This window comes from Budorcas taxicolor, chromosome 11 (assembly GCF_023091745.1).
Source record: "Budorcas taxicolor isolate Tak-1 chromosome 11, Takin1.1, whole genome shotgun sequence".
Taxonomy (NCBI): domain Eukaryota; kingdom Metazoa; phylum Chordata; class Mammalia; order Artiodactyla; family Bovidae; genus Budorcas; species Budorcas taxicolor.
The window spans coordinates 119,269,721-119,296,816 of NC_068920.1; the positions used below are offsets into that span (position 1 = coordinate 119,269,721).

Below are 27,096 nucleotides of genomic sequence, written 5' to 3' on the forward strand. Positions count from 1 at the left end.
CATGAACTGTAATAGAGGTGTAAATTTAGGATTGTTTGGAGTTTGGTGGTGTACAGGTGTTATGCAGAAGGGAGGGTGAGGATAAGACAACAAAAACATTTTTAAGCGATTCGTTCATGCTTGGAACTGTTCCAAGAGCTCCAGTTGTATTCATTTCCTTTAACTTCACACTGCCTATGAGGTGGGGGGCAGATACTGCTAGTTATCCCCCAATATCTATTCTTTCCTGGGAGCAGAACTCCCAGGTGTTGGCTGGCTAGGCCATGTAGCTGACTAGAATAAAGATGACGCTTCCCAGTTTTCCTTGCTGGATGTTGCCATGTAAACTGTTCTGGCCAATAGCATCAAAGCAGAAGTGCCGGGCTGTGTCTTACAGGTTGAGGATGTGCTGTTGCTCTTTCTTCTTCCTTCCGGTTAGAATGTGGTTGTATTAATTGGAGTCGGAGCCTGATAGGGAAGCCATATTTTAGGGATTGGTGATGTAAACTTGGGGCCCTGATGATTGTGTATCTTTCATACTCACCATGGACTGCCAATTTTTATGTGAAAGGAAAGGGCTATCTTGTTTAGTATTATTTTGTTATTGCTACTTTGCTACTAGCAGTTGGATCTAATGATAACACAGACAGGTGGTGATATTATCCCCATGTTACAAAGTACAAAGAGGTGATGAAGGACAAGGAGGTTAGGGAATTTGCCTAAGGTCACCCGCCCGCTAAGTGAGAGCTGAGACTTGCATCCAAGAACTGAGCTGCAGCAGAGCCTGCCAGCATGGTCTGGTTCTGCTATGGCAGATACAGCTCAGTACACAGTTTTTCATGTTAGTATAGAGACTCCTCACTCTGGCTTTCACACCCTCTTCCAAATGTCCTCATTGAAGTCTTAGTGCCCATTCTGCTTGCATCCAGCCTACTTTACCCCAGTTACTTTCCCATCTTCGCTAATGCTTTTTCTCTTGGTCTGGACTGACTTCTCCCATTTCCATCTTTCAGGCGCTTTCACATTTCTTCAATCCCATCTTCTTTTACTCCAATGAAATGATTCATTCAACCAATATTTTTTCCCCTGTGTATTAAGAATGACACTACTTATATATCATCCCCGGAAGAATCAAGAAAACAGTCACTGAAATTATTTTCTGTGTTCTGTAGTTCATATGAGGAGCTCCGGTTGAGAAAGGCTAATAATAGACATGCAAACTGAAGTCAGTGAAAATGACTTGCTCAATCCACAGCATATGGAAAAGCTAAACACAGGAAATTCCTGTGCTAAACAGCCTCTCATGTTATTATATAAACTAGTCTATGGGAACCATGTTAAAATAAATCCCCTTAACTCCTTCTGTTACCTTTGCCCTCACTCAGTCAACCAAAATTTATTGAGATCTGCTGTGTGCAAAGCACTGGGGATTCTACTATGTGCAAAACAGATCAAGTTAGTTATAAGCTAGTGTACTTATCTTTGTGTTTGCCACAGCAGTGGCTTTCAAACATTAAACAAAATAAAAACAACAACAATCTCACTTAATGTAACCATAGCATACTTCATATATGGGATGATTTAAGAAGCAATGTTTCTTCTTAAACACATCAGGCCTTCCCTGATAGCTCAGTTGGTAAAGAATCCACTTGCAATGCAGGAGCTGCTGCTGCTGCTAAGTCACTTCAGTCGTGTCCGACTCTGTGCGACCCCATAGACAGCAGCCCACCAGACTCCCCCGTCCCCGGGATTCTCCAGGCAAGAACACTGGAGTGGGTTGCCATTTCCTTCTCCAATGCATGAAAGTGAAAAAAGAAAGTGAAGTCGCTCAGTCGTGTCCAACCCTCAGCGACCCCACGGACTGCAGCCTACCAGGCTCCTCTGTCCATGGGATTTGTCCACGGGATTTTCCAGGCAAGAGTACTGGAGTGGGGTGCCATTGCCTTCTCCGGCAATGCAGGAGACCCCAGTTCAATTCCTGGGTTGGGGAGATCCGCTGGAGAGGAGATAGGCTATCCACTCCAGTATCCTGGGCTGGAGAATTCCACAGTCTGTATAGTTCATGGGGTCACAAAGAGTCAGACCCAACTGAGTGACTTTCACTTAAGAAGCAATGTTTACCTTTACTACCGGTAATCACTCTGATATTTAAACTCTATTCTATTTCATTAAGGTAAAAATGATGATGAATGCCTGTTAAATTGATTTTACAGCCTACTCACAGGTTGGAAATACAGGTTTGAGAACTACTCATTCCCTTTTCCATTCAGTTATCCAAACAAACATTTACTGGTGCCTACTGTGTGCTGGGCACAGCTCAGAGAGCAGTTGCTGAGCCCCACCTGCCTTTGTGCTCATCTCCTTACATTGTTTCTGGGACTCTCTGCTCCACCACCTGACCCTCTTTTCACAAGCTAATCCCCATCAACACATGAAAACATTTAAACGGAAAAGGCAAAATCTCCCTTCTCCACATATCTCTACACAGCTACTCCCTACTAGTCTTAGCCATCCTGTCAAACATTTTAAAAGCATGGTCTCAACATTCTCACCTCCCATTCATTCCTCTGTACACTGTGACTTGACTTCTGCCCAGTCATTCACCAAAACTGCTCCCTACAAAGAGCCCAATGACCGTCCTGTCAAATCCAAAGAATAATTTGTCTATTATCCTACTTGCCATCTTCCATAGCTAACATTGTGACCACTCCCTCCATCTCAGCCCTTGGCTTCCACGATCAAATATCTTCTCTTTTTTCTTCTTGCTTCTTTTGGTTTCCCTTTTCAGCTCCATCTTCTCTGCCAATCCCCTGCAGGCTGGTCTCGAGAGGTAATCGCCTAAGTCCTCCTCCAGACTAACCAAGCTGAAAGTCCCAGTCTCTCAAAAACACTTCCTCAAATACACCCAATATCTGATACACTCCTAGTTTCCATTTCCAAATGCTTCTCATATCTTGTCTCCTCTCCACTTGGACAAATATTCCCTCCTTCCAGTTTTTACCCACTCCTGTCAAATTGTCATAACAGTGATTCTAAAACACAAGTCTGACCACGTGTCATTTCTCCATTTACATCGCCTCGGTGGTCTCTTGTTGCCTACAAAGTCTGTGATCCTCAGCAGAGCAAATGGGGCTTGTTATGAGGTGGCAGTTTGCCCCACTGCAGCCTCATCTCCTGCAGCTCCCACTCCATGTCTCGGTTAGAGCCCTCTTGTGCAGTGTGCTTCTCCAGGCTTCTGTGCCTGGGTGGACACTTGCTGCTTTTCCTGCCTAGTGTCCCCTTTCTTTTCTGTGCTCCCAAGGCACACTGGTCTCTTCACTAGTGACTGAGCCCCCATGTCTTACCCACTTTTCTGATGACGAGCATACAGCAGAACTGGACACACAGTAGATGCTCGATAAATGTGGTGTAACGTTTAGCCACCTAGTACTAGACGGTTACAAAAGGCTAGAACCCACACATTGACCTGAAGATGCCTTGGCTCATTCCTGCCAAAATTTTTTTTTTAATAATCTCAAACTTACAGAAGCACTGCAAAAATAGTCTAAGGAACCTCAGATACGCTTCACCTGGATTCACCAGGTGTCACCCTTTTGCCCCCACACTTGCTTCATTTGTCTTCTTTTCTCTCTGTACTGAGTTAATTGCAGACATCATGACAATTTACCCACAAATATTTCAGCATGTCTCCCAAGATCAAGAATGCGCTTCTATAATAAAGAATGCTCTTCTTTGTAACCAATGATTAACACTCAGAAAATTTAACCGTTGACACAAGGTTACCCAGTATGTAGTCTGAAATGAAATTTAAATTTCCCCATTTATGTCATTTTAAATTGTTTCGACCCAGAAGCTCTGTTAAGTGATTGTTTCCTCATGATCAGATTCAGAATAAGCATTTTTGGCAGGAATACTAGGTAGGAGATGGTGTACACCAGTCATGTCTTTGCTCCATTATTGGTGATGCTGAGTTTGATCATTTGGTTAAGGTGATGAGTTACAGATTTCTCTCCTGTAAAGTTTACTGTTCCCTTTTGAGTGTAGTTAGTAAGCTAAGTGTGGGTGTGCATATCTTCATGTTGCATGACTATCTTCTTCCCCAACAACTTTTTACTCATTGATTTAGGTGCTTTTTATCCAACATTTTTTTATTGTGGTAAAACACACATAAAAATTACTACTGTAACCATTATGTTTACAGTTCAGTGGTGGTAAGTATATTCATAATGTGCTACCATTACCACTGCCCATCTTCAGAATTCATTTCATCTTGTAAAACTGAAATTCTATACCCACTAATAATGGCCACCCTCCCTTCAACTCCTGGCAACCACTGTTCTTTCTGTCCCTATGATTTTTGCTCTCAATACTTCATATAAGTCTAATCATGCAGTATTTGTCTGTTACTGGCCTATTCACTTAATATAATATTAAGATGCTAAATTCACACTAAGAGCATAACGTGAATCTCAAGTTTCATCCATGTTGTGGTTTATGTAAGAATTTCCTCCCTTTTTAAGGATGGAATAATATTTCATTGTATTGCTAATCCAATTCTTCTCTACTTGAAACCTTGTGTTCGCTCTCCCATGCTTTTGACAAAGTGTAAAAGGTGAAATCAAGATGCCATTTTGTTTGAGGGGGTCAAAACACACTGAGGCAGTCTGTTTACAAAATTGTGGTAAGTTTTGGAAAATGAGGTTGGAATGTAGTATCTCCAGTAAGCAAATGGAGAAAAATATCCTCCCCCAGTTCTGAGAAGACTAGATCACAAGGAGAGGACAGGTCATCACAGTGAAGCAGAACACAGAAGTACCTGCAGACTTCCGACGTTCATACGTATTCTGCCTTCTAACTAAACATCCTCAGACCTGTCGGGAACATTTTCCAGTTGACGCAAAGTTTTTACTGGAAGGTAGAAATTCGTTACAGGAATCATTAATTTCTGTACAATTGCATCAAGCTGCAATAATACACTCTTGCAATCTCCTTTTGTCATCTCCAAAGGATCATTACATGAATAAAATGTAAACATTCCCGAAGTAACTGGGACCTTGGTGGCCCGTGCTACTTGGACAGGTGTTGGAAAGGCGTGAGAGGTGGCGTCCAGGGAAGAGCCAGAGGGCACCAACTCCTGAGAACTTTCCACACAACAGAGCTGTGCTGTAAACAGGGCGCGCTCCGACCTCGGCAAGTCGGTCGCGCAGCAAACCAAGTGCTCGGGCAATGACCCCGGGAGGACCGAAGGCCGTCAGCGCGGGCGGTTCCCGCCTGCACCCGGTTGCTGCGCTCAGGCGCCCCTTACTCAGCGCCCCCCTTTGCCAACACTGCGGTAATAACAGTGAGTCGGGGAGAGGCGTCCGGCCTTCCGGAGGCGGCGGAGGTTCCCCCTTCCCAGCCACTGCACTCGCAAGTCCCGCGGCAGGCCCCAGAGCCCCCGCAGACCCGACCCGGCCTCCAGGGACGAGCCCTGGCCTCCAGGGGCGCCTCTCCGCAGCGCCGCGGCTCGGGCCTCTCCCCCAACCGCAGCCGCCGCCCCGCACCCGGGTCTCCCAGGCCGTGGCCTCTCCCCTCGCCGGCCGCATCCACCTTCGGCCCGGCCCCCTCCCGCGCGCCGGCCTCCTGGGCCCAGACGCCCGCCGCCCGCCGCCCCTCGGGCCCCTCCGCGCGCCCCCGCCGCTCGGCTCGGGCCCGGCTCGCCCTCCCCGGGCGCTCCGCAGCGGGGCGGGCGGGGCAGGTTGGCGCAGGGGGCGGGGATTTCTCGCACTTTCTGGGCGCCGCGAACGCTCTGCTCCTGGGTTCGCCGGCCGGAAACATCGGCGACGGAGCCGCACCGCCGCCGCGGCGGTTCCTTGTTCTCCGCCGAGGCCGCGCCGCCACGCTGCCATGGCCAAGTGGGGACAGGGGGACCCGCGCTGGATCGTGGAGGAGCGGGAGGATGGGACCAACGTGAACAACTGGCACTGGTGCGGTCGGGCGGGGGCCGGGGCCGCGGCTTCCGGGCGGGCCTCCTCGCTCGCAGGCCGCTGGGAGGGACGGGAGGGACCCTCAGCGAGCGCCCGGCTCCCGGGTGGAGGGCGGCCGCGGGTCTCCGGGCGCTCCCCTGGCCGCGGCGGGCCCCGGGCGGGAGGAGCGGGGAGGGTTGTGGGGCTGCACAGGTGCAGAGGCTTGTCTTTAGCGTCGGGGCTTGGGGAGCCCTTGGAGCCTGGAGACGTGGGGTCTTACCCTCACTGGCTCTGGGACTTGACTTTGCTGTTTGAAAGTTCGGTTGGGCCCCAGGAGCAGCAGTCATTCCTGACTTACCTCTTCAGCTTTGGCAAGCTGTGTGACCTCAGGAGCTACCCTCCCGTGGCCCTCCGCCCCAGCCCCTTGAAGTCTTGGGGGAAATTAAAATGAAGCTGAAAAGTTTGTGTGTGTGTGTTTGACGTCTGTAGTGGAAGGAACAGGAAAACAGAAATTTGGATCTGAACTCCACATCTAACTTGCTGGGTCTCTAGTGCGCCTGCCTTCTAGAAGTTGGAACTAGTTACTCATCCTTCAATCTCATCTAGAGTATGGGCCAATTTTTGCCTCCCTCCCCCTTCCGCCTGAGCTTTCAGGAAGTGATGTTCTATGCTCCTTTCCCCTGAAGGCTAAGGGCTATGCTACCTCGGGACCATCAAGGTGATGCTGAGGCAGGTCCAGGGCAGAGCAAGCCTTTAGCCTGTGAGGGCAGCCTTTCCCGGGGCTGTGGAGGGGGTCTGGTGGGGAGGGGACGTCCTGGCCTGGGGGTGGGAAGGGCTGACCTCTTCTTTCCCAGCCTTGCCTCCATGAACACTTAATAGACTTCTCTCAGCTTATTTTCATTCCCCTAAATTGGAAACATTATTTGGGAAGATTGTGTGAGATAATATACATGTGAAAACACTTAATAATTTGTCTTATTACGATAAAAATTATCTCAGTTATAATTACTTTTTCATGTGGCCCAGGCTTTGCCCCTCCATTTCCAACAGGTGAAATTTTTAGACCTCCTTTCTCCCAAATAAGCCATGCCTCCCAGCATATCTTAAATCACTGATGAGAATTAGAAGATGTTTGGTAGAAAACTGGTCTGAGAAGTGTGCTTGTAAGTTTGTGGGTGGCAGGTCTCACATGGTTGAGAGGAATTGGGCAGATCTGGACTGAGCCAGGGATGGGCGTGTGGATACCAGCAAGAGCGTCCATTCATGGCTCTGCCATTCTTCTGGTCCTGGCAGGACAGAGCGGGATGCCACCAGCTGGTCCAAGGGGAGGCTTCATGAACTCCTGGTGGGTATCACCGTGGAGAATGAGGCTGGCCGCTGCGAGATCAGTGAGCTGAAGCAGGTGGAAGGCGAAGCTTCCTGCAGCAGCCGCAAAGGAAAGCTGATTATCTTCTATGAGTGGAACATCAGGCTGGGCTGGAAAGGTAACAGGGGCCTCCAGGCACTGGTAGGGTAGAGTGCAATGTTGGTGGAGCAGAGTTGGTTGATTCATTAGTCATTCATTCAGCAGATATTTTTATTTTTGGTTGCACTGAGTCTTTGTTCCTGTGCGTGGGCTTTTTTTAGTTGCTGCGAGCCGGTTACTCTCCATTGTGTTGCACGGGCTTCTCATTACGATGGCTTCTCTTTTTGCCTAGCACAGACCTTAGCCACATGGGTTTCAGCAGTTGCAGCACGTGGGCTTAGTAGTCACGGTTCACAGGCTTAGTGGTTCAGCTGGCATGTGGATTCTTACTGTACCAGGGATTGAACCTGTGTCCCCTTCCTTGGCAGAAGGATTCTTATCCTCTGGACCACCAGAGAAGTCCAACAGATATTTTTAGAACTCCTGCTTGGGCCCCTAAATTGGTGTTTGTGGCTGCAGACGCCCTTACTACATGTGGAGTGCTTGCCCCGCCTGCCATGGGCTTCCCTCTCTCCCAGCATTTGGAGCTGCTTCTTGTTCAGTCACTCAGTCATGTCCAGCTCTTTGCGACCCCATGAACTGCAGCAAGCAAGGCTTCCCTGTCCTTCACCATCTCATTTGCTCAAACTCATGTCCATTGAATTGGTTGGTTGTTCTCAGCAGGACTCAGTCAGCCAGGCACTTGGGAGCAGTATTTCCTGGAGCTGCTGCCTGGGCCACCCTCCCCCTGGACTGTTGCATGCTGGCTCCTTCGGCTCCTTCAGGTTTGCATCCTGAGTACATTCTATAAAAATGTCACCTGTCTCCATTCTATAAAAATGTCAGATCCTTTTCTTGTACTGTTTCCCTTCTCTGCTTTGTTTCTCCTGAAAGCACTTATACTTGCTTGGCACACTACATGCAGTTATATTATTGTTGTTCTGGATCCCCCTTTTCTCCCCATTCAGCAGAGATTTTTAAAAATAACACCTTTATTGAGATATAATCACATACCACACCTTATTGTGTACAATTCCCTGGTTTTCAGTATATTCACAGAATGTGCAGCCATCACTACAGTCAGTTATAGAACATTTTCATCTCTCCCACAAAAATATTTACCTGTCACTTTCCCAGTCCTTGGCAACCACTGATCTATGTTCTATCTCCACAGATTTGCCTATTCTGGACATTTCTTATGAATGTTATCACATGGTTTTTGGTCTTTTGTGACTTGCTTCTTTTATTTGGCATAATCATTTCAAGGTTCATCTGTCTTATAGCACATTTCGTTCCTTTTCATGGTTGACTGATGTTCTGTCGTATAGATGTAGCACATTTTGGTTATATATTCATCAGTTGATAGACATTTTGGTTGTTTTCACTCTTTGGGTCTTTGGGTCAGGGACTGATTAGTTTTGTTTACAGATTACTGCCTGAAAGGTTGTGTATTTGTTGAATGAATGCATTTCTCCCATGGTGCCTAGCTCCTTGCTGGGTAGACAGCCTGTATTCAGTAAATCCTTGTTGAAAAAACGAGGAGCAAGGGTAAGATTTGGTTCTGGAGGATTGTGCCGTGTTAAAGTTTGGGCCTCAGCTCGAGTCATCTCCATTCTTGAGAGCTGTCCAGTTAGTGGCCTTGGGCCTCTGTCCTAGTGACTATCTTGCTGACTTAAGCCAGGCCAGAGCCCAGGGAGGTAGTTCAGTTCAGTTGCTCAGTCGTGTCCGACTCTTTGCGACCTCATGAATCACAGCAAGCCAGGCCTCCCTGTCCATCATCAACTCCCAGAGTTCACTCAGACTCAGGTCCACTGAGTCAGTGATGCCATCCAGCCATCTCATTCTCTGTCGTCCCCTTCTTCTCCTGCCCCCAATCCCTCCCAGCATCAAAGTCTTTTCCAGTGAGTCAACTCTTCTCATGAGGTGGCCAAAGTACTGGAGTTTCAGCTTCAGTCCTTCCAATGAACACCCAGGACTGATCTTTAGGATGGACTGGTTGGATCTCCTTGCAGTCCAAGGGACTCTCAAGAGTCTTCTCCAACACCACAGTTCAAAAGCATCAATTAATCAGTGCTCAACTTTCTTTATGGTTCAACTCTCACATCCATACGTGAGTACTGGATAACCATTGCTTTGACTAGACGGACCTTTGTTGGTAAAGTAATGTCTCTGCTTTTTAATATGCTATCTAGGTTGGTCATAGCTTTTTTTCCAAGGAGCAAGCGTCTTTTAAATTCATGGCTGCAATAACCATCTGCAGTGATTTTGGAGCCCAGAAAAATAAAGTTTGACACTGTTTTCCCATCTGTTTCCCATGAAGTGATGGGACCAGATGCCATGATCTTAGTTTTCTGAATGTTGAGCTTTAAGCCAGCTTTTTCACTCTCCTCTTTCACTTTCATCAAGAGGCTTTTTAGTTCCTCTTCACTTTCTGCCATAAGGGTGGTGTCATCTGCTTATGTGAGATTATTGATATTTCTCCTGGCAGTCTTGATTCCAGCTTGTGCTTCCTCCAGCCCAGCGTTTCTCATGATGTACTCTGCATATAAGTTAAAAAAGCAGGGTGACAATATACAGCCTTGATGTACTCCTTTTCCTCTTTGGAACCAGTCTGTTGTTCCATGTCCAGTTCTAACTGTTGCTTCCTGACCTGCATATAGGTTTCTCAAGAGGCAGGTCAGGTGGTCTGCTTTCAGAATTTTCCACAGTTTATCGTTTGAAGTGAAGTGAAGTCTCTCAGTCGTGTCCAACTCTTTGCGACCCCATGGACAGTAGCCTACCAGGCTCCGCCGTCCATGGGATTTTCCAGGCAAGAATGCTAGAGTGGGCTGCCATTTCCTTCTCCAGGGGATCTTGCCAACCCAGGGATCGAACCTGGGTCTCCTGCATTGCAGACAGACGCTTTACCGTCTGAGCCACCCTCTTAATGAGCATCAGAAACAGCCCCCGACTCCTGCCTTGGAATATTCTGGCTGGAGGTTGCCTATCAGTTGCTCCCTCAGTGGCTCTTGCTGGCTCTTGCAGGGCCTGGTTCCTTATACATTCCAGCTCCCCAAGACAGGGCTCTGAGAACCCCAAGGAAGCTTTTGATCTTGTATCTCTTCCATCTCCCTTAGCTCAAAGCAACAACCAGCTCCTTTGCAGGATAAGTCCCTGGCAGGAGCCAGAGGGCAGGCACACCAGTGCTTCCCTGACCCTATGTGCTTTCTTTTCTAGTAGTGAGTCCTAGAAGTAGCTAGTGGGACCCGCTGGGGAGGAGGCAGTACTCTGGTCTTGCTTTTTTTTTAAATTAAATTTTAGTTAAATTTAGCTTTTTTCAGCTTTATTGAGATATAGTTGATTTATAACATTGTATGAGTGAAAAGTGTACAGTGTGATGATTTACTGTATGCATATATTGCAAAATGATTCTACAGTAAGGTTAGTTAAAACATCCATCACCCCATAGAGTTGTAGTTTTCTTTCTGCGTATGTTGAGAACCTTTAAGATCTGCTCTCGTAGCAGTTTTCAAGTGAATAAAACTGTACTGCTCAGCATGCTGTACATTAAACCTTCCTCAGAACTTACTCATCAAGTAAGCTGAAGTTTGTACACTTTGTATCTTTTGACCACCTTCACTGCCCTTCCCCCCAACCTTGCAAACCCCAGTCTGCTCTGTTTCTATGAGTTTGGTTTGTCTAGATTACACATATAAACGAGGTCACACAGTGTTTGGTTTTCTCTTGTTTCACTTAGCATAATGCCCTCAAGGTCCATCCATGTTGTCACAAATGGCAAGATTTCCCTTCATTTTTGTGGCTGAATAATATTCTATTGTGTAAACATGTCATGTTTTCTTTATTCATTCATCCATAGACAGACACTTAGGTTTCCATGTTTTGACTTCCATAAATAATGCTGTTTTGTACATTGGGGTGAAGACACCTCTTTGAGACAGTGATTCCATTTTCTTTGGCTATATATCCAGAAATGGAATTGCTACATCATATGGTAATTCTATTTTTAATTTTTTGAGGAACCTCTACTGTTTCCCATAGTTGACTCCACCAGGTTACTTTCCCACCAGTAGTGCATAGGGGTCTCTCTTCTCCACATTCTCATCAACACTTGTTATGAAAGTGAAAAGTGAAAGTGAAGTCACTCAGTCGTGTCTGACTCTTAGCGACCCCATGTACTGCGGCCCACCAGGCTCCTCCGTCCATGGGATTTTCCAGGCAAGAGTGCTGGAGTGGGGTGCCATTGCCTTCTCCATGTTTCTGTTATACCCAGTTTATTGGTGGTTCTTATTATCAGAGGACATTGAATTTTCTCAAAAGCTTTTTCTGCTTGGATTGAGATGATCATATGATCTTTATTATTCATTGTGTTAATGTGATGCATGATTTGACTTGGGCATTAAACCATCCTTGCATTCCAGGGATTAATCCCATTTGATCATAGTATATGATCCTTTTAATGTGCTGTTGAATTCAATTTGCCAGTATTTTGTTGAGAATTTTTGCATCCCTATTTATGAGGGATATTTGTCTATAATTTTTTCTTGTAGCATGCTTAACTGGCTTTGGTATCCTGGTAATACCAGCCTCTTAAAATGAGTCTGGGAGTGTTTCCACTCTTCAGTTTTTGGGAAGAGGTTGAAAAGGATTGATGTTAGCTGTTTAAATATTTGGTAGAATTCTCCATTGAAGTCATCTGGTCCTGGACTTTTCTTTGTCAGGAGTTCTTTTTGATTACTGATTTAGTTTTCTTAATTGTAATTGGTCTGTTCAGACTTTCTAGTCCTGAATGGTTCAGGCTTGGTATGAAATATATTTCCAGGAATTTATCCATTTCTTTTAGATTGTCCAGTTTTACAGCATTTGATTGTTAACAGTGGTCTCATTATCCTTTGTATTTGTGTGGTATCAGTAATGTCTCATCTTTCATTTTTAATTTTATTTGAGTCCTCTTTTTCTCCCCTTGGTTAGTGTAGCTAAAGTTTTGTCAAGATTTTTGTCTTTTCAAAGAACCAGCTCTTTATTAATCTTTTCCATTGTTTTCTTATTCTGTTTCATTTATTTCTGTTCTAATCTTTATTCCCTTTTTTATTGAGATATAATTGATAAATAATATTATATTCATGTGGGGTTATAATGAGTATATATATGTTTATATTTGTACACATCAAGAAATGGTGACCACAATAAGTCTAGTTAATATTTATCACCATACAGTTCCAAGTTTTTCTTTTTTCTTATGAGAATTTTTAGGATTTGCCTTTCAAATAAGTAAAATAGTCTTATTATAGTACCATACTGTGTATCCCATCTCTATGACTTATTTTTTGTAACTGGAAATTTGTACTTTTGACCACATTCACGCATTTTACGCATTCTGCCACTCCCTGTTTCTTGCAATCACTGATCTGTTCTCTGTATCTATGACTTTTTTGCTTTCTTTTAGATTCCACATATAAGTGAGATCAAGTAGTATTTATTTTTCTTTTGCTTATTTTACTTAACGCCTTCAAGTTCCATCCAGATTGCTGCAAATGGCAAATTTTTTTCTCTTTTATAGCTAAATAATATTCCATTGTGTGTATACACTACATTTTCTTTATCCATGCATCTGTTGGTGGACACTTAGGTTGCTTCCGTGTCTTCGCTGTTTTCTTAATATGTGTATTTTGTTGATGTATAATTGACTTACAGTGTTTCAGATGCATAGCAAGGTGATTCATTTATACATAAATACACATACATTATTTTTGAAAGTATTTTCCATTATAGGTTATTATATGTTACTGACTATAGTTCCACGTGCTATACAGTAAACCTTCGTTGCTTGTTGCATAGCTATTGTTTTTAATTAGAAATCTAGCATTCTGTTCCTACTAAGTCAAACAAGTGGAATCAAAGTGTCATAAATTTTTTAGTTAGGCAAAAATTCTTCTAAGTTTTCTAAAATACATACATATTTATATATAGATATACAAAAGTTTTTTACTGTGCTTGATAAAGGCTTGAGCAAGATAGAAAAAGAGATGGAGAAATTGTAAAACAAACCGAATGGAATGGGAACACTGAATATGAAATAGAAAAAGTGAAAATAAATGAATAAATCACAGTAGTAAAAGTGTTTATCAGTTTTCACAATCAATGGCCAAAATCAATCAGACAAAATATAAAAGATCATTATAATTGCAAGCCATAATGGGAACATGATTAACCTAATAGTATAAAATAATTACATAGTCAAACAGGATGATATGCTAAGCGAGATAAGTGCACATGGTCTCATCCACCCAGTCTGTGTCTTTAGGTTGGTGCATTTAATTTATTTATGTTTAAGGTAGTTATAGATATGTATGATCCTACGCTTGCCTAGAAAATCCCATGAACGGAGGAGCCTGGTGCAGGCTACTGTCCATGGGGTCGCAAAGAGTCAGACACAACTGAATGACTTCACTTTCACTTTCATTATCCTATTACCATTTTCTTAATTGTTTTGGGTTGGGGCTTCCCTGGTGACTCAGATGGTAAAGTGTCTACCTGCAGTGCAGGAGACCCGGGTTCAATCCCTGGGTCGGAAAGCTCCCCTGGAGAAGGCAATGGCAACCCACTCTAGTACTCTTGCCTGGAAAATTCCATGGATGAAGTAGCCTAGTAGGCTATACTCCATGGGGTCGCAAAGAGTCGTACATGACTGAGAGACTTCACTTTCTTTCTTTCATTTTCTATTTTCTGTAGGTCTTTTCCTTTTCTTGGGTTTCCTGCATAGAGAAGTTCCTGTAACATTTGTTGTAAAGCTGGTTTGGTAATGCAGAATTCTCTGAACTTTTACTTGTCTTAAAGCTTTTGATTTCTCTATCAAAGTGGAATGAGAGTCTTGTTGGATAGAGCATTTTTGGTTGTAAGCTCCTTTTTATCAACTTAAATATATCATGCTGTTCCCTTGTGGCTTGTAAAGTTTCTGTTGAGAAATCAGGAGTTCTCTTGTATATTTTTTGTCATTTTTCCCTTGTTGCTTTTAATATTTTATCTTTGTCTTTAATTTTTGTTAGTTTGATTATTATGTGTCTCAGTGTCTTTCTCCGGTTTTATCCTACCTGGGACTCTCTGTGCTTCCTGGACTTGACTTTTCCTTTCCCATGTTTGGGAAGTTTTCAGCTGTTACCTCTTCAAATATTTTCTCAGGTCCTTTCTCTCTCTGTTCTCCTTCTGGGACCCCAGCATAGCATGAATATTGGTGCATTTAATGTTGTCCCAGAGGAATTTGTATGTATGTCTTCTTTGGAAAAATGTCTCTTCAGATTTTCTAATGAGATTGTTTTTTGTTATTGAGTCTTACAAGTTCTTTGGATATTAATCCCTTATCAGTTACACGATTTGCAAATATTTTCTCCCATTCAGTAGGTTTACTTTATTTACTTGGCTGTGCAGAAGCTTTTTAGTTAATCCTCCTTGTTTATTTTTGCTTTTGGTGTTAAGTCCAAAAATCATCGCCAAGACCAGTGTCCAGGAGCTTATCATCTGTGTTTTCTTCTAGGACTTTTTTTTTGGTTTCAAGTCTTTTGTTCACTTTTATTAATTTGTGTGTGTGTGTGGTATAAGATAGTGGTCCAGTATCATTGTTTTGTTTATAGATGCCAGTTTTCTCAACATTCGTTGAGGAGACAGTCCTTTCCTTACTATATTTTCTTGATTCCTTTGTCTTAGCTTATTGACCACATAAGCATGGACTTATTTTGGGCTCTTTTATCTGTCTATTCTGTTCTCTGTTATAGTTCTGTTGATCTATGTGCCTGTTTTCATGACAGTGCTGTACTGTTTTGATTACTATATCTTTATAATACAGTTTGAAATCAAGAAGTGTGATGCCATTAGCTTTGTTGTCTCTCAGGATTGCTTAGGCTATTTGCTTTGGCTCTTTGTAGTTCCATACAAATTTTAGGATTTTTTTGTTCTATTTCTGTGAAAAAATGTAGTTGGAATTTTACCAGGCATTGCATTGAATCTGTAGATTGCTTGTTATTTATTTTCTTCTGCTGACTTTGGGCTTACTTTTTTCTTTTTCTAGTTCCATGATGTGTAAAGTTAGGCTCTTTATATGAGATTATTTCTTGTTGTATGAGTTTACAGCTTCCAACTTCCCTGTTAGAACTGCTTTTGCTGCATCTCATAAGTGTTTGTGTTGCCATTTTTATTTGTACCAAGATATATTAAAATTTTGCCTTTGATTTCTTTAAGCCATTAGTTGTTCAGGAGTATTTTAATTTGCATGTACTTGTGAATTTTCTAGTTTCATATCATTTTTATTGGAAATGACATTTGTTATAATTTATCTTAAAAAAATTGTTCAGACTGGTTTTGTGGCCTAACCTATGATTTATTGTAGAAAATGTTCTGTGAGTGCTTGAGAAAAATGCATATCCTATTGCTGATGGACTGTTCAGAATGTTTGTTAGTTGTGTTTGGTCTGTAGTGTTCAGATCTGATATTTCCTTACTGGTTTTCTGTCTGGATGATATATATCCATTGTTGAGAGTAGGGTATTAATGTCCCCAACTATTATTGTATTGCTGCTTATTTCTCCTTATAAGTTGTTAGTAATTGCTTTATTTAGGTGCTATTAGATGCTTAAATATACTTGTTATATCATTGATGAATTGACACCTTTAGCTTTATATAATGACCTTCTTTCTTTTGATCATTTTAGCTGAAAGTCTATTTGTCTAATATAAGTATAGCTACTCCTACTTTCTTTGGTTAACATTTGCTTGAAATTTCTTTCTCCGTCCCTCTGCTCTTGGTTTATGTGTATCCTTAAAGGTAAAGTGAGTCTTGTAGAGAGACTGTCTATTGTGAGATACTGTCTTGTTGTTGGATCTTGATTTTTTAATCCATTCAGCCATTCTGTGCCTTTTGATTGAGGAATTTAATCTGTTTATGTTTAGTAACTATTGATTGGTAAGGACTTACACCTCTCTTTCTAGCTCCATAGTCCTTTGATACTTTTTTGAGGTGATATGCTTTGAGTCTTACCATAATCTTTTGTGTTTTTTCCTTTGTGGTTAACCTGAGGTGCATATAAAATATAACATCCAATTTAAACTGATAACTTAATTTTGATAGCATACAGAAATTTATACTTCTTTACTTCTCACATTTTAGTTTGTTGATGTTACAGTTTACATATTTTTACATTGTAGAAGTTTTCATAGTTATAGTTACTTTAAATTCTCATAGTTATGGTTATTTAAGTACATTTGTTTTTTAACTTTTAACGCAGACTTGTAAGAAAACTACATATTACCATTGCAATTTTAGATCATCTGATTTTGACTATATATCTACCATTACCAATGGGCTTTACACATTCATACGTTTTTATCATGCTAACTAGCATCCTTTTATTTCAGCTTGATGAATGTTCTTTAGCATCTCTTGTAAGGCAGATCTAATGACATTGAATCCCCATCAGCTTTTCTTTGTTTGGGAATATCTTTGTCTCTCTCTTACTTCTGAAAGGCAGCTTTTCTGGGTGTAGTATTGGTTGACATACTGTTTCTTTCAGTATTTTGAGTATATCATCCCACTGCTGGCCTGTCAAGTTCCTGCTGTGAAATCCACCTGTAGCCTTATGGAAGCTCCCTTGTTTGTGAAGAGTCACTTTTCTTCTGCTTTCAGAATTTTTTGTTTTTGACTTCTGACAGTTCAACTCTTATGTGTCTTGATGTAGCCTTTTTTATTTTTTTTTTAAGTTCAGCCTACTTGGGGGACTGTTGGGCGTTATGAACCTGGATGTGCATTTCTTTTCCCAGGTTGGGAAAGTTTTCAACCATTATTATTTTCAATAGACTTTCTGGCCCTTTCTTTCTCTCTTCCCTCCGGAACTTCCATAATGAACATCTTGTTTCATTTGATGGTATCACGTGAGTCTCCTGTTCTTTTTTCACTCTTTTTCTTTTTGTTCCTTTGACTGGACAGTTTTGAATAACCCATCTTCTAGTATAAGTATTCACTGTTTCCTTCTACGAGGTCCAGTTAGCTGTGGAAGCTCTCTGATCTTCAGTAGAGTCATCCTATTCTTTTGCTCCAACAGTTTGTGGGCTTTTTTCCTTTTTTAACACTGTTTCTTTTTTGAACTTACTTTGTTCATGCATTGTTTTCCTAATTCCGTTGAGTTGTCTGTGTGTTCTTATAGTTCGCTGAATTCTTTAAGAGATTTATTCTGAATTCCAAGTTGTCTGTGTGTTCTTATAGTTCGCTGAATTCTTTAAGAGATTTATTCTGAATTCCAGATTACATAGTTCATGCATCTCCATCTATTTAGGGTCAGTTATGGAGCTTTATGAGGTTCTTTTGGTGGTCTCATGTTTGTTTCCTTGCACTAGTAGCTGCCTGTGTGAGGAATTAATTGGTCTCTTCCATGTTTTACAGGTTTGCTTTGGCAGGGAAAATCCACCACCTTTCAGCTTGGGTTATTGGGTGTGTCAGCTCGTCATGTCCGTGGCTGGGGAAGACTTGCTGCCAGGGTCTCCAGTTGAGTGTGCTCTGAGGTCGGGGTGGGGGTTACCAATGGCTGGCCTTTATGGTTGGGTGAGTCAACTGACTCCATATTCAAGCAGGGCTGCTCAGTGGGCTCCTTGACCAGGCAGGGTTGCTGGCTGTGCTCCATGGTTACATGGGGCGTTAGCTGTGCTCTGCAGTTACCTGCAGTCAGGCAGAGTCACTGGCTGTGTTCCTTGGCCGGGTGGTGCCACTGGTTGGATGCCATGGTTGGGCAGGGTTCTGAGCTGGGTTCTGCCATCACTCCTGGTTGAGTGGGGGTCTCAGGCTCTGCTCCCTGACAGGTGGTGCTCCTGGCTGGACTCTGTTCAGGCAAAACTGCAGGCAGAGTTCTTGGTAGGACCTTAACCTCCATTGTGTTCTGTGATCAGATGGAGACACAGATTGTGCCTTGAAGTTGGGCAGGGCTGCAGGGTTGGCTTCACCATCCATAGGCTGCTGGGTATGCTCCGCTATCGAACAAAGTTGCTGGCTGGGCTCTCTGGTCAAGAGAGGCTTCCACCTGTTTCCTGCAGTTGAGGGGCTAGAGGCTGTTCTCTGTGGGGTAGGGTCGCTGCTGAGTTCTTGTCTGGACAAGGCCCCAAGCTGTATTAAGCAATTTGGCAGGGCTGTAGGCTCCACTCCAAGGCCACTTGGGGTCACTGTTCGGGCTCCCTGGCTACGCAGGGCCGGAGGCTATACTCTGCAGTCGGGCAAGACTGCTGGTGTGGCTCCCTGCCCCAGGAGGCTGTGTGGATGGGCTCCAGGGCTGCCCGGGTTCTCTGGTCCGGCTTCCTGGATGGTCAGGCTTGGAAGCCACACTCAGCAGTTGAGTGGAGCTGTGAATTTGTTTCCCCACCTTTGTGAGACTCCCCAGCTGGCCTTGACCTGTCACACGGGGACCCACATCAAGCAGAATTGCCAGCTGAGCTCTGCTCGTGTACTGCCTCAAGCAGGAACACGGTCCATCCAGGTATGAGCATTGGCTGCTGAAAGCCTGAGTCCCTGTGGCTTCCACATGTTGAGACCCCGGTTGGCCTCCGAGGAAGCATCCAACAATGCCGGGGAGCCTGCCCTCTTTGCTGCTGGGAAACTGCAGTGGGGGCTCTGGGTGGGGCTCTGTGCTGGCCTCGGGGTTTGGTCAGAGTGTCACCACTCCTCACACCTTCTACTGCAGCCCTCTTCTGTCTCTGGTCCAGAAGCGTGCCTCAGCCTCACCTCTGGGTTTGGGATTCTCGCAGTGGTGTCCTGTCCCTGCGCAGTTGCTAGTTGCTCTTGTGAGGGGTGCTGAAGCTGGGAATGACCTGTGTCACCATCTTGACGTCACTGAAGTCAGCACCCGGTGTTGAAAGACATTAGCTGCGTGGGGGAATCCACACCGACTTCCCCACCTCCCTCGCTTACCCTCTTTCTGTGATCAGAACTCAGTGTCCCTTTTTGCCTTCCTGTGCCTTTTCTTCAGGATAGTCCTTTATCATGCTTTGACTTGTTAAAGAATATTGGGGAATGAAAAAAGAAACACCGGTTAACAGACCTACTTACTTCACTCTCATGCTTCCATGTGGACCCTGATTTCATGTGCAGTTAAAAAAAAAAGTCTAATAATAGCACTGTTCTTCTTTATTTTCTGGCCCTGCCATGCGGCCCATGGGATCTTAGTTCCCTGACCAGGGATCAAACCCTTGCCCCCTGCAGTGGAAGCACCAGGAAATTCCCTTGTCTGCATTTTAATTGCCCACCGCCCGCCCAGCTTTCTTATTTCTTAGGAACTGAACCTCTGATGTGGGCCAGGAGAGCAGAGTTGGTTTGGACATGCATGTGATGGGCGTTTGTGGGGGAAGGCTGCGCCCTGTGAGGAGGGTGGGCTGTTCAGTTAGGCAGGGCAGTTTTACATAAACTAGTTGTTACTTTGTAATTGAAGACGACATTTTGCTCATTTTAGGTATCATTAGAGAATCTGGTGCGAAGCACAAGGGGTTGATTGAAATACCCAGCCTGTCTGAAGAGAATGAAGTAGATGACACTGAGGTGAGGTATCTGATGGAATTTCTCTCTTTTCTTTGTTTTTAAATCAAGTTTCTGCTATACATATTGGGCAGTTGAAAACCTGTGCCTGTGTAGTAGTTCTGGTGAGTGGTGAAGGGCTTGTTTGCTGAGAAGGAGGCTGCGCTGTGGGGAGGTGGGGTGAGGTGTGGGCCGAGTGATGTGGTGGGAAGTGCATGCCTGGGAAGCCATGGACTGCACCCTCCACGGCCTCCTCATCACCTTTCAAAGGTGTCATCAGATGCATGCAACTGTATGTATTCTGGGAAGTGTTCAGGTATTGTGCACAGCTTGGTGAATGAGATTTTGTATCTCCTCCTCTGCGTCTTTACTCTTTCCCTTTAATAGTGCAAATTCTTGGCTTTTTGCCATGATATCCCTTGGTTGTATCATATTTTTTTGGACATAAGTTAGTATGTGTTGGTTTTGACTGGCTCTTATCATCGGGGGAGAGAGAGCCTGTGTAACTCCCATGCTTGGTTTGCGGTCAGTGTCCACTTGTAAGCTAAAAGCTTGGTTGTGGGGTGAAACCTTTTGTATGATAGCTGTATTTCCAGATGACAGCCTGACAGGGTCTTTTAGGATTTGTGAACATATTTAGTGTGAAGGCCTTCAGGATAGCAAGTTACACCGAACTACCAGGAGTTGCCTTTCTTAAAGGCTATGAACTGCCCTAAAAGTGGTAGCTTCACATGTGTGGTCAGTGCACTCAGGGCCTGTGACTTCACTTTGCTCTGTCCACATCCATCAGCTCAGAAGTATTTTAGTAGGATGTTAAATTGGTCTTTTTGATTCAGCCCTTGGTAGTACTGCAGAACAAACTCTAATGTAGAACTGGGCCCCGGGAGCAGGCCCACCTCAACTGAATCGCAGGGACATGAAGGGAGTTTCAAACCAATACCTCTTCTTTCTGAGAATACCAGCGGCACCCCCAGAGCAGCGTTTTGACATTTCCCTCTCCCCTCCTGTCCTGGCCTTCGCTCCTTTCCTCCCCCTCTTCCTCTCTTTCCCAACTCTCCTCCTTGCCAAAAAAAAAAAAGTATAGCCCAAGACCAGGATATGTGGGAACCTGATTTTCCTAATAACTGAATTTGGGACTCTAGACAAGCACTGTTCAATAGACACATAATGCAAGCCACATAAAGAACTTAAAATTTTCTAGCAGCCGTTTTAGAAATATTTAAAAGAAACAGATAAAATTAGTTTTAATACTTTTTATTTTACCCAAAATATAAAAATATCATTTTAACATGTAATTAGTATCAGGGTTATTCATGAGATTATTTTGTATTCCTTTGGTGCTAAGTTGTTAAAGGCTGGTGTATGTGTGTGATTTTGCACTTTGAACCCATCTCAGTGGGTGCTCAGAAGCCACGTGACCAAGCGGCTGCCGTATTGAACAGCGCGTTTCTAGACTCTGAACACCATGGACTGTATCACCAGTATGATACACACACATACAAAATGTATGCAGATCAGGGGTTCACATTCTAAGAAGTCCCTAAAGTTGTGGCCACCAGTTTCAGTAGACACTTCATTAAAAAATTCTTACATCTTCTCAAACTATATGGAAAAGCCTGTCACGTCTCTCTCTCACATCAGTTCTTTCCCTTCCCTTCCCATCACAGTTCCCTCATCCGTTTGTCCCAGTATTGTAAGAATACGTCAAACCAGGTTTTTCTTCGGTTTGTATTTTTCTGATTTGTAGGTGAACGTGAGTAAAAAGAAAGGAGATGGGGATATTCTGAAGGATCTTATGAAAACTGCAGGCACCGCCAAGGTCAGGGAAGCCCTTGGAGATTACCTGAAGGCACTTAAGACGGGTAAAGAAGGCATCCTTGTGAACTAGAGGGTCCCTTTTCCATTTACCCAAATAATGGTCTGCACTGGATTCCCAGGTTAGGCCAATGTCCCAGGTTCCAGAGATCAGCTCTTCATGCTGCACGATAAATTGTAGTCTGGAGGTTGAGGTCTAGTCATGAATTAGACCATAATTAGTGCTTATCAGTATTTTATACAGCATGAACCATTCTGCCTACAGAATTGTTGTTAGTTTCTGGAATGATAATTATTTAATCAGTTGTTTTTATAATTATCTGTCTAATGTCTGTCTTCCTTGCTAGACTGTAAGCTTCATGAGGGCATGGAAGGACTCTGTCCTGTTTACTACTGCTGTATCTCCAACGTCTAGCACAATGCCTGATGTATATAGTAGATGCTTAATAAATCTTTGTTGAATGAGTGAATGAAAGTGACTATAGGTATTACAGGTGTAGTTGGAAACTTACTCAGATAATCCCTGCACTGAGTGGAACTGAGGTTATTGTCTTCTTTGCTAAATTAGAGAAGCTCCCTGCCAGGTAAAATAGCCAGCAGGGCTTGTATGTCTGCACCTCATCCTTGGACTGTGCTGAGTATCTCAGTGTTGGCATAGATGGGTTTGGGGTTTACTTTTCTCACGAGATCACACAGGCTGCTGCCACAGGCTTGAATGGAGACCAAGCTTTGTGAGGTGGTGCTGATGAAGCAGTGAGCCAAGTGTCTGGTTTTGATAGTAAGTGACAGTCATAAAGCTATTAGTAGTTAAGTGTATAAAATGGAGCCTTTTGGAAAACAGCATTTGAAAATACTATTCTTTGTCAAGAACTAGATAAAAGTGAGGCATTCAGTAAAAAGAAAAGGATAAAAGGCATTTGTTGCTGTGGAACTCATGTTAATGATTAGTTTTATATATAAAGATACAGAATGGTCTTGAAATTCTCAAAATGCTGTAGGAATTCTTTCTATAAATGTGTTTCTTTATATTCTTATATATTGTTTTCAGTTTTCTGCCTATTTGTGCTGGAAGGGAAAAGGTGCTTTATTAAAGTCATTTCTCATATGTTTCCTTTATAGAATTTACAATGGGAATGATCTTACCAACCAAAGCTATGGCAGTCCAGGAATTGACGGTTAAAAGGAAACTGAGTGAGAATGCCTTGCAGGTGTGGCCTCTGGTGGACGATATGCAGGGAGGGGGAAAAGGAAGTGCTTAGTGTGTGCATGCATGCAAGCTCAGTCATGTCCTACTCTGTGCGACCCCATGGGCTGTAGCCCACCAGGCTCGAAGGCTTCAAAGCTTCAAGAGCCTGTGATGATGGAGGACTATACAAGATACTGAGGAGGGCCAGTTAATCCACCCTTGCATCTTCTGCCATTTTGGGGGGAAATGATGAAATGAGACTTTCATCCTTGATGGAAGGGACTGTATAAACTAGCCTTTTTGTTAAATATTGAATTTAGTTCAGGACAGTGCTGTTTTGTAGTCATTACACTACAAAGTCACAAAGGTGACTTCTAAGTTCACACACCACAATGGAAGGAGCATCTCTCCACTTTCGGAGGATTGGGAGGTTTTAGATCTTGTTCTTGGACTGTAATGATGGGGAGTTTGACACCTTTTGGCCTTAAGTGCTGTGTCCTTCACCTGCTTATCTTTTTGCCCCCTGGGCCATAGTTACATATCCAAGTAGGATTTGGGCTGTGAAGCCCTAGTCTGGGAGTGGAACAGAGCAAAGCGGCTCTGTTTCCAAAATAAAGACTAGAATTGGCGGTGCTTAAAAAGGCTTTTTAGTGGAAGGATAGTGTTTGGGACATTGTGATATTTTACTGAGACTGTAAAACTGAATTTCTAAAATCTCTAGTCATGCTAATTATGCTTTGGAACCTTTTCTTTTGAGATTCAGGCCTCCTCTCCAGTGGCACTGGGTGTAAGGATTCCCACTGTGGCTCTGCACATGACGGAACTCTTTGACACAGCTATCGAGCAGCTGTACAGAATCTTCACTGTGAAAGATGTAGGTAACATCTCAGTATCTGGAATCAGAAATGCTGACACTGGGAGAGAATATGCCACTAAGAACTGAAGCTGGGTTTTGGTTTCCTACATGACTTGTGTTTTTCTGATTGAAGGGATCTAGTAATCTTTAGGGTAGCTCAAGGACGGGTAAGCTATCCTAAGGATTTGAGGGCAGAAAAGATGGATGTTTGGGAGCCGGGGTGGGGGAGTTTATCAGCATTGAGATTTGGAACAATCTACTGAGGCTGTAATTAAAAGCTGTGTATTCACAATTAAAAACCACAGTAACTGTTATGTTATACATATAGGTTGAAAACATGATAAGCACAGAATAACACATCTATTGTGTATGTTTTGCTTGGTTAGTTGGTGCAAAAATTTTCTAAATCTTCCGCTGTATTAGAAGCTGAAAAGGGAGGGAAATTCCAAATGTTTGATGGAAACATCACTGGTGAATATACAGAACTGGTAAGTAATCTTAGGTTAAAGGAAAGTAAGCTAGACTTTTCAGTTAAAATGCTTTATTCATGCTGTATTTAAAAGTGCTTCGGTTTTTATCTGAGCTCACAGAAACTTGAGCGCTTTATAAAGTTGGTTATACGGCAAATAAAAAATTTGTATTTACTAAATAATAATAAAGATAAAGCCTTAGTTTCACAGCAGTTGTGCCACTATTTATGACTTTTAGAAGACACAAGTACAATTCCTCCCAACTCTTGGGTCTAGAAGTTTCTGGTCTCTGCCACTAGTATGTGTGTTGCCAAATGTCAGCTGCCTTCCTGCTGACAGCAGCTCTGTACTGGCTACCACACTTCTGTCTGGTGTGACTGCTGTTACATTTTGGCACTAGGGACAGTCAGTCCTCAATGGTGCTGGCGTATAAACCAAGTTGAGGGTGTGTGTCCATTGATTAGTTCTCATATTTCTCCCATAGGGGCTCATGAAAGGATTTGGTGTTTTTCTTTGTTGTAGTATTGTACAAAGTTTTAAAAGATGTTTTCAGTGGAATGTCCCCTTTGTTTTCAGTTAACAAATAAAAAGATCGTCATGAAATGGAGATGTAGGAACTGGCCAGAAGGTATGTTATTAGCACCTTTTAAGTCCAAAAACACTTCAAGTATTCTACCCCCTACTATGAAAAGCAAATAGTGGTACTATATGGATAAATTCTTTTCACAGTACAGTAATAGCCTTTCCTTTTTGTAATGAACTTTCCTTTTTTTCTTCCAGAACACTATGCAGAAGTTGCACTGAATTTTGTGCCTACACTAGAGCAAACGGAATTACAGTTGGACTGTGAAGGAGTTCCTATCTGTGAGGAAGAGAACATGAAATTTTGTTGGCAGCAGCAGCATTTTGAAGAAATAAAAGGTTTACTGCAGCTGACCACCCTAAATGGTTGAGTTGGTTTGAAGATTTTATAAGGGCATTACTTTTTGTAAGCAGAAAGTATCACGTTTACCTCCTCCTCTAGTGTTCCTTTAAAAAAAATAATTTATACTAGATGAAATCCACAGACTAATACAGAACTGAAAGCACTGTTTGAATCTTTATTTACTATGACTAGACTCTGCACTGAGCTAAAAGCAAGCAATGTGAAATCAGACTGTTAACGTTACCGTCCATAGATGCTCCTCCGAGAACAGATTGCGTCTCCGAGTATGGATAGTTGAAGTGTCCCAAGCTAAAGCTTGTCTTAGCGGGCCTACTTTTAGCTGTAATTTTTAATTCAGGAAGAGACAAATGGCATGTTGGTACTTCCTTTATTTAACTTCAGGGTTTTTAAGGTGTGTAGCTCTTAGGTCGTAAACCAGTGGCATGTTGCATTCGGAAGCATGTTGATGTGAGGGCGAGCGGGCTGTATCGTTACGCTTCTCCCCGCAGCAGTTATGCACTTTGGAGTGGCGAGGACCGAAAAGTCTATGGAAAAAGGTACTTTTTGGCCTGCCACTACACTTCCCATGAAGTAGAGTACAGTGGACAAGTACCTCTCCCGATTCACAGTTTTCTCATTACTTTCATCTGAGAAGACTGAAGCAAGGTATGTAAACAATTAAAAAGTCATCACAATCAGTTTAATTAAGTGCATAGAATAGCAGTCAGTCATGTCAATAAAAATAAAACAATCATTTTTACATCAAGTGTGCTTTATTTCCTCCACAGGTATTCTGTTAAATAAAGCACCATTTATATACTGCCAGGCCACAGCTAAAGAGGATTCTTTACAGAATCAAATTTCTTGTGGTTGTTCCGTATACAAGTAAACTTAATTTTGATAATAAGAACCACAGCGATTGGAGGCAATCTGCCTCTATTATAAGGTACAAAACTGGCACAGAGGACACCATATTATACACAGTAAAAATGCTGTAAGTTTAAATTACATTGTACAGGGCCAGAGAACCCTGTGCCTCCCAGACAGCCATATTAAATGAAAGCCACTACAGTGAACTCTTAATTACGTAAAACATATTCATTATCTGATTGCCCTTTAGAAAGTATACTGAAGATGCAAATTTTTTCATCTGAAGTTTCTGCCTGGCCAAGAATTAAGCCTATAAATCTATCTTGCCATTCAAGCAGAGAGCACTGGACGAACTGAAGCACGAAAACAGAAATAGGCGAAACTTATACAAACAGCATCGGGTGGGGGGAGGGGTGACCTTAAAAGTAGACATGCTACATCTAATGTCAAGAAGCAGCTTGGTTTCCTTTGCCAGATATCCTCGTGACCACATGGATTGTAGATTCAATGGTCCTACACAGGGTATCTAGAATGTCGTGCTGCTGCATGTGACTAAAGAGTCCTCTGGAATGGCCACAGCTGAGTGATAAAGCCACCTCAGGGTCCTGGGAGGGCAAAGCTTGACCGTCACAGCTTCTCAAGTCAGCTAAGTCAGACAGAACTGCAGAGAGAGAAGTAGAAGGGAACTCGGATTCTTCCTCAGCGAGGTTAGAATCCTTGGAACAGTGGAGGTCTTTCAATTCCTTACAGTCTTCAAACCTACCACTGTCGGACTGTTCTTCTGCATGCTGTGACCTGATATTTGATGTGTCTTCTGAAAACGAAGATGGAATTTCCATTCGGTATTCTTTAACAGAACTATTTTCAGGGGAAGGAGGATCTTGCTCGGTGCCTGGGTCGATGATTGAGGAGTCTCTCGTCTCATTGTCTGAAGTGCTCGTTGGGGTCAGGACCTCCCTGGTTTCTGTCTTCATGTCACTGATGCAGCTCTCGACAGCGTGCTCCTCATCGCTGCTAACGCGCCGCCTTTTAACAGGAGTTGCCCCTTCATCATCTGTGAAAACGAACATGA

The 27,096-nt window shown here is 43.2% G+C and overlaps 2 protein-coding genes across 3 annotated transcripts in view; one reads left to right on the forward strand and one right to left on the reverse strand.

Moving 5' to 3' along the window:
- Window positions 1-5,790: 5,790 nt before the first annotated feature.
- LOC128056989 (activator of 90 kDa heat shock protein ATPase homolog 2) lies at window positions 5,791-27,067 on the forward strand. Of its 2 annotated transcripts, none has more exons than XM_052649829.1 (10): window positions 5,791-5,945; window positions 7,218-7,408; window positions 19,841-19,926; window positions 21,650-21,764; window positions 22,837-22,925; window positions 23,661-23,777; window positions 24,146-24,247; window positions 24,806-24,857; window positions 25,010-25,228; window positions 26,893-27,067. In XM_052649829.1, the coding sequence occupies exons 1-9, from the start codon at window positions 5,866-5,868 to the stop codon at window positions 25,180-25,182; spliced, it is 1,005 nt and encodes a 334-aa protein (XP_052505789.1). In that variant the 5' UTR covers window positions 5,791-5,865; the 3' UTR covers window positions 25,183-25,228; window positions 26,893-27,067. The 2 variants fall into 2 exon arrangements, with proteins under 2 accessions (XP_052505789.1, XP_052505790.1); XM_052649830.1 differs by having other exon boundaries at window positions 23,667-23,777.
- The window catches only part of USP34 (ubiquitin specific peptidase 34), a 173,595-nt gene continuing 171,820 nt past the window's right edge, over window positions 25,322-27,096 (reverse strand). The window contains 1 exon segment of the mRNA XM_052649828.1: window positions 25,322-27,078. Coding sequence (XP_052505788.1) covers window positions 26,471-27,078 — 608 coding nt within the window. The 3' untranslated portion in view covers window positions 25,322-26,470.

Coding starts and splice junctions, on each gene's coding strand:
- LOC128056989 (XM_052649829.1), top strand. CDS start 5,866: ATGGCCAAGTGGGGACAGGGGGACCCGCGCTGGATCGTGGAGGAGCGG. Junction 19,927..21,649: donor ATGAAGTAGATGACACTGAG/GTGAGGTATCTG, acceptor TCTGATTTGTAG/GTGAACGTGAGTAAAAAGAA. Junction 23,778..24,145: donor GAATCTTCACTGTGAAAGAT/GTAGGTAACATC, acceptor TTGCTTGGTTAG/TTGGTGCAAAAATTTTCTAA.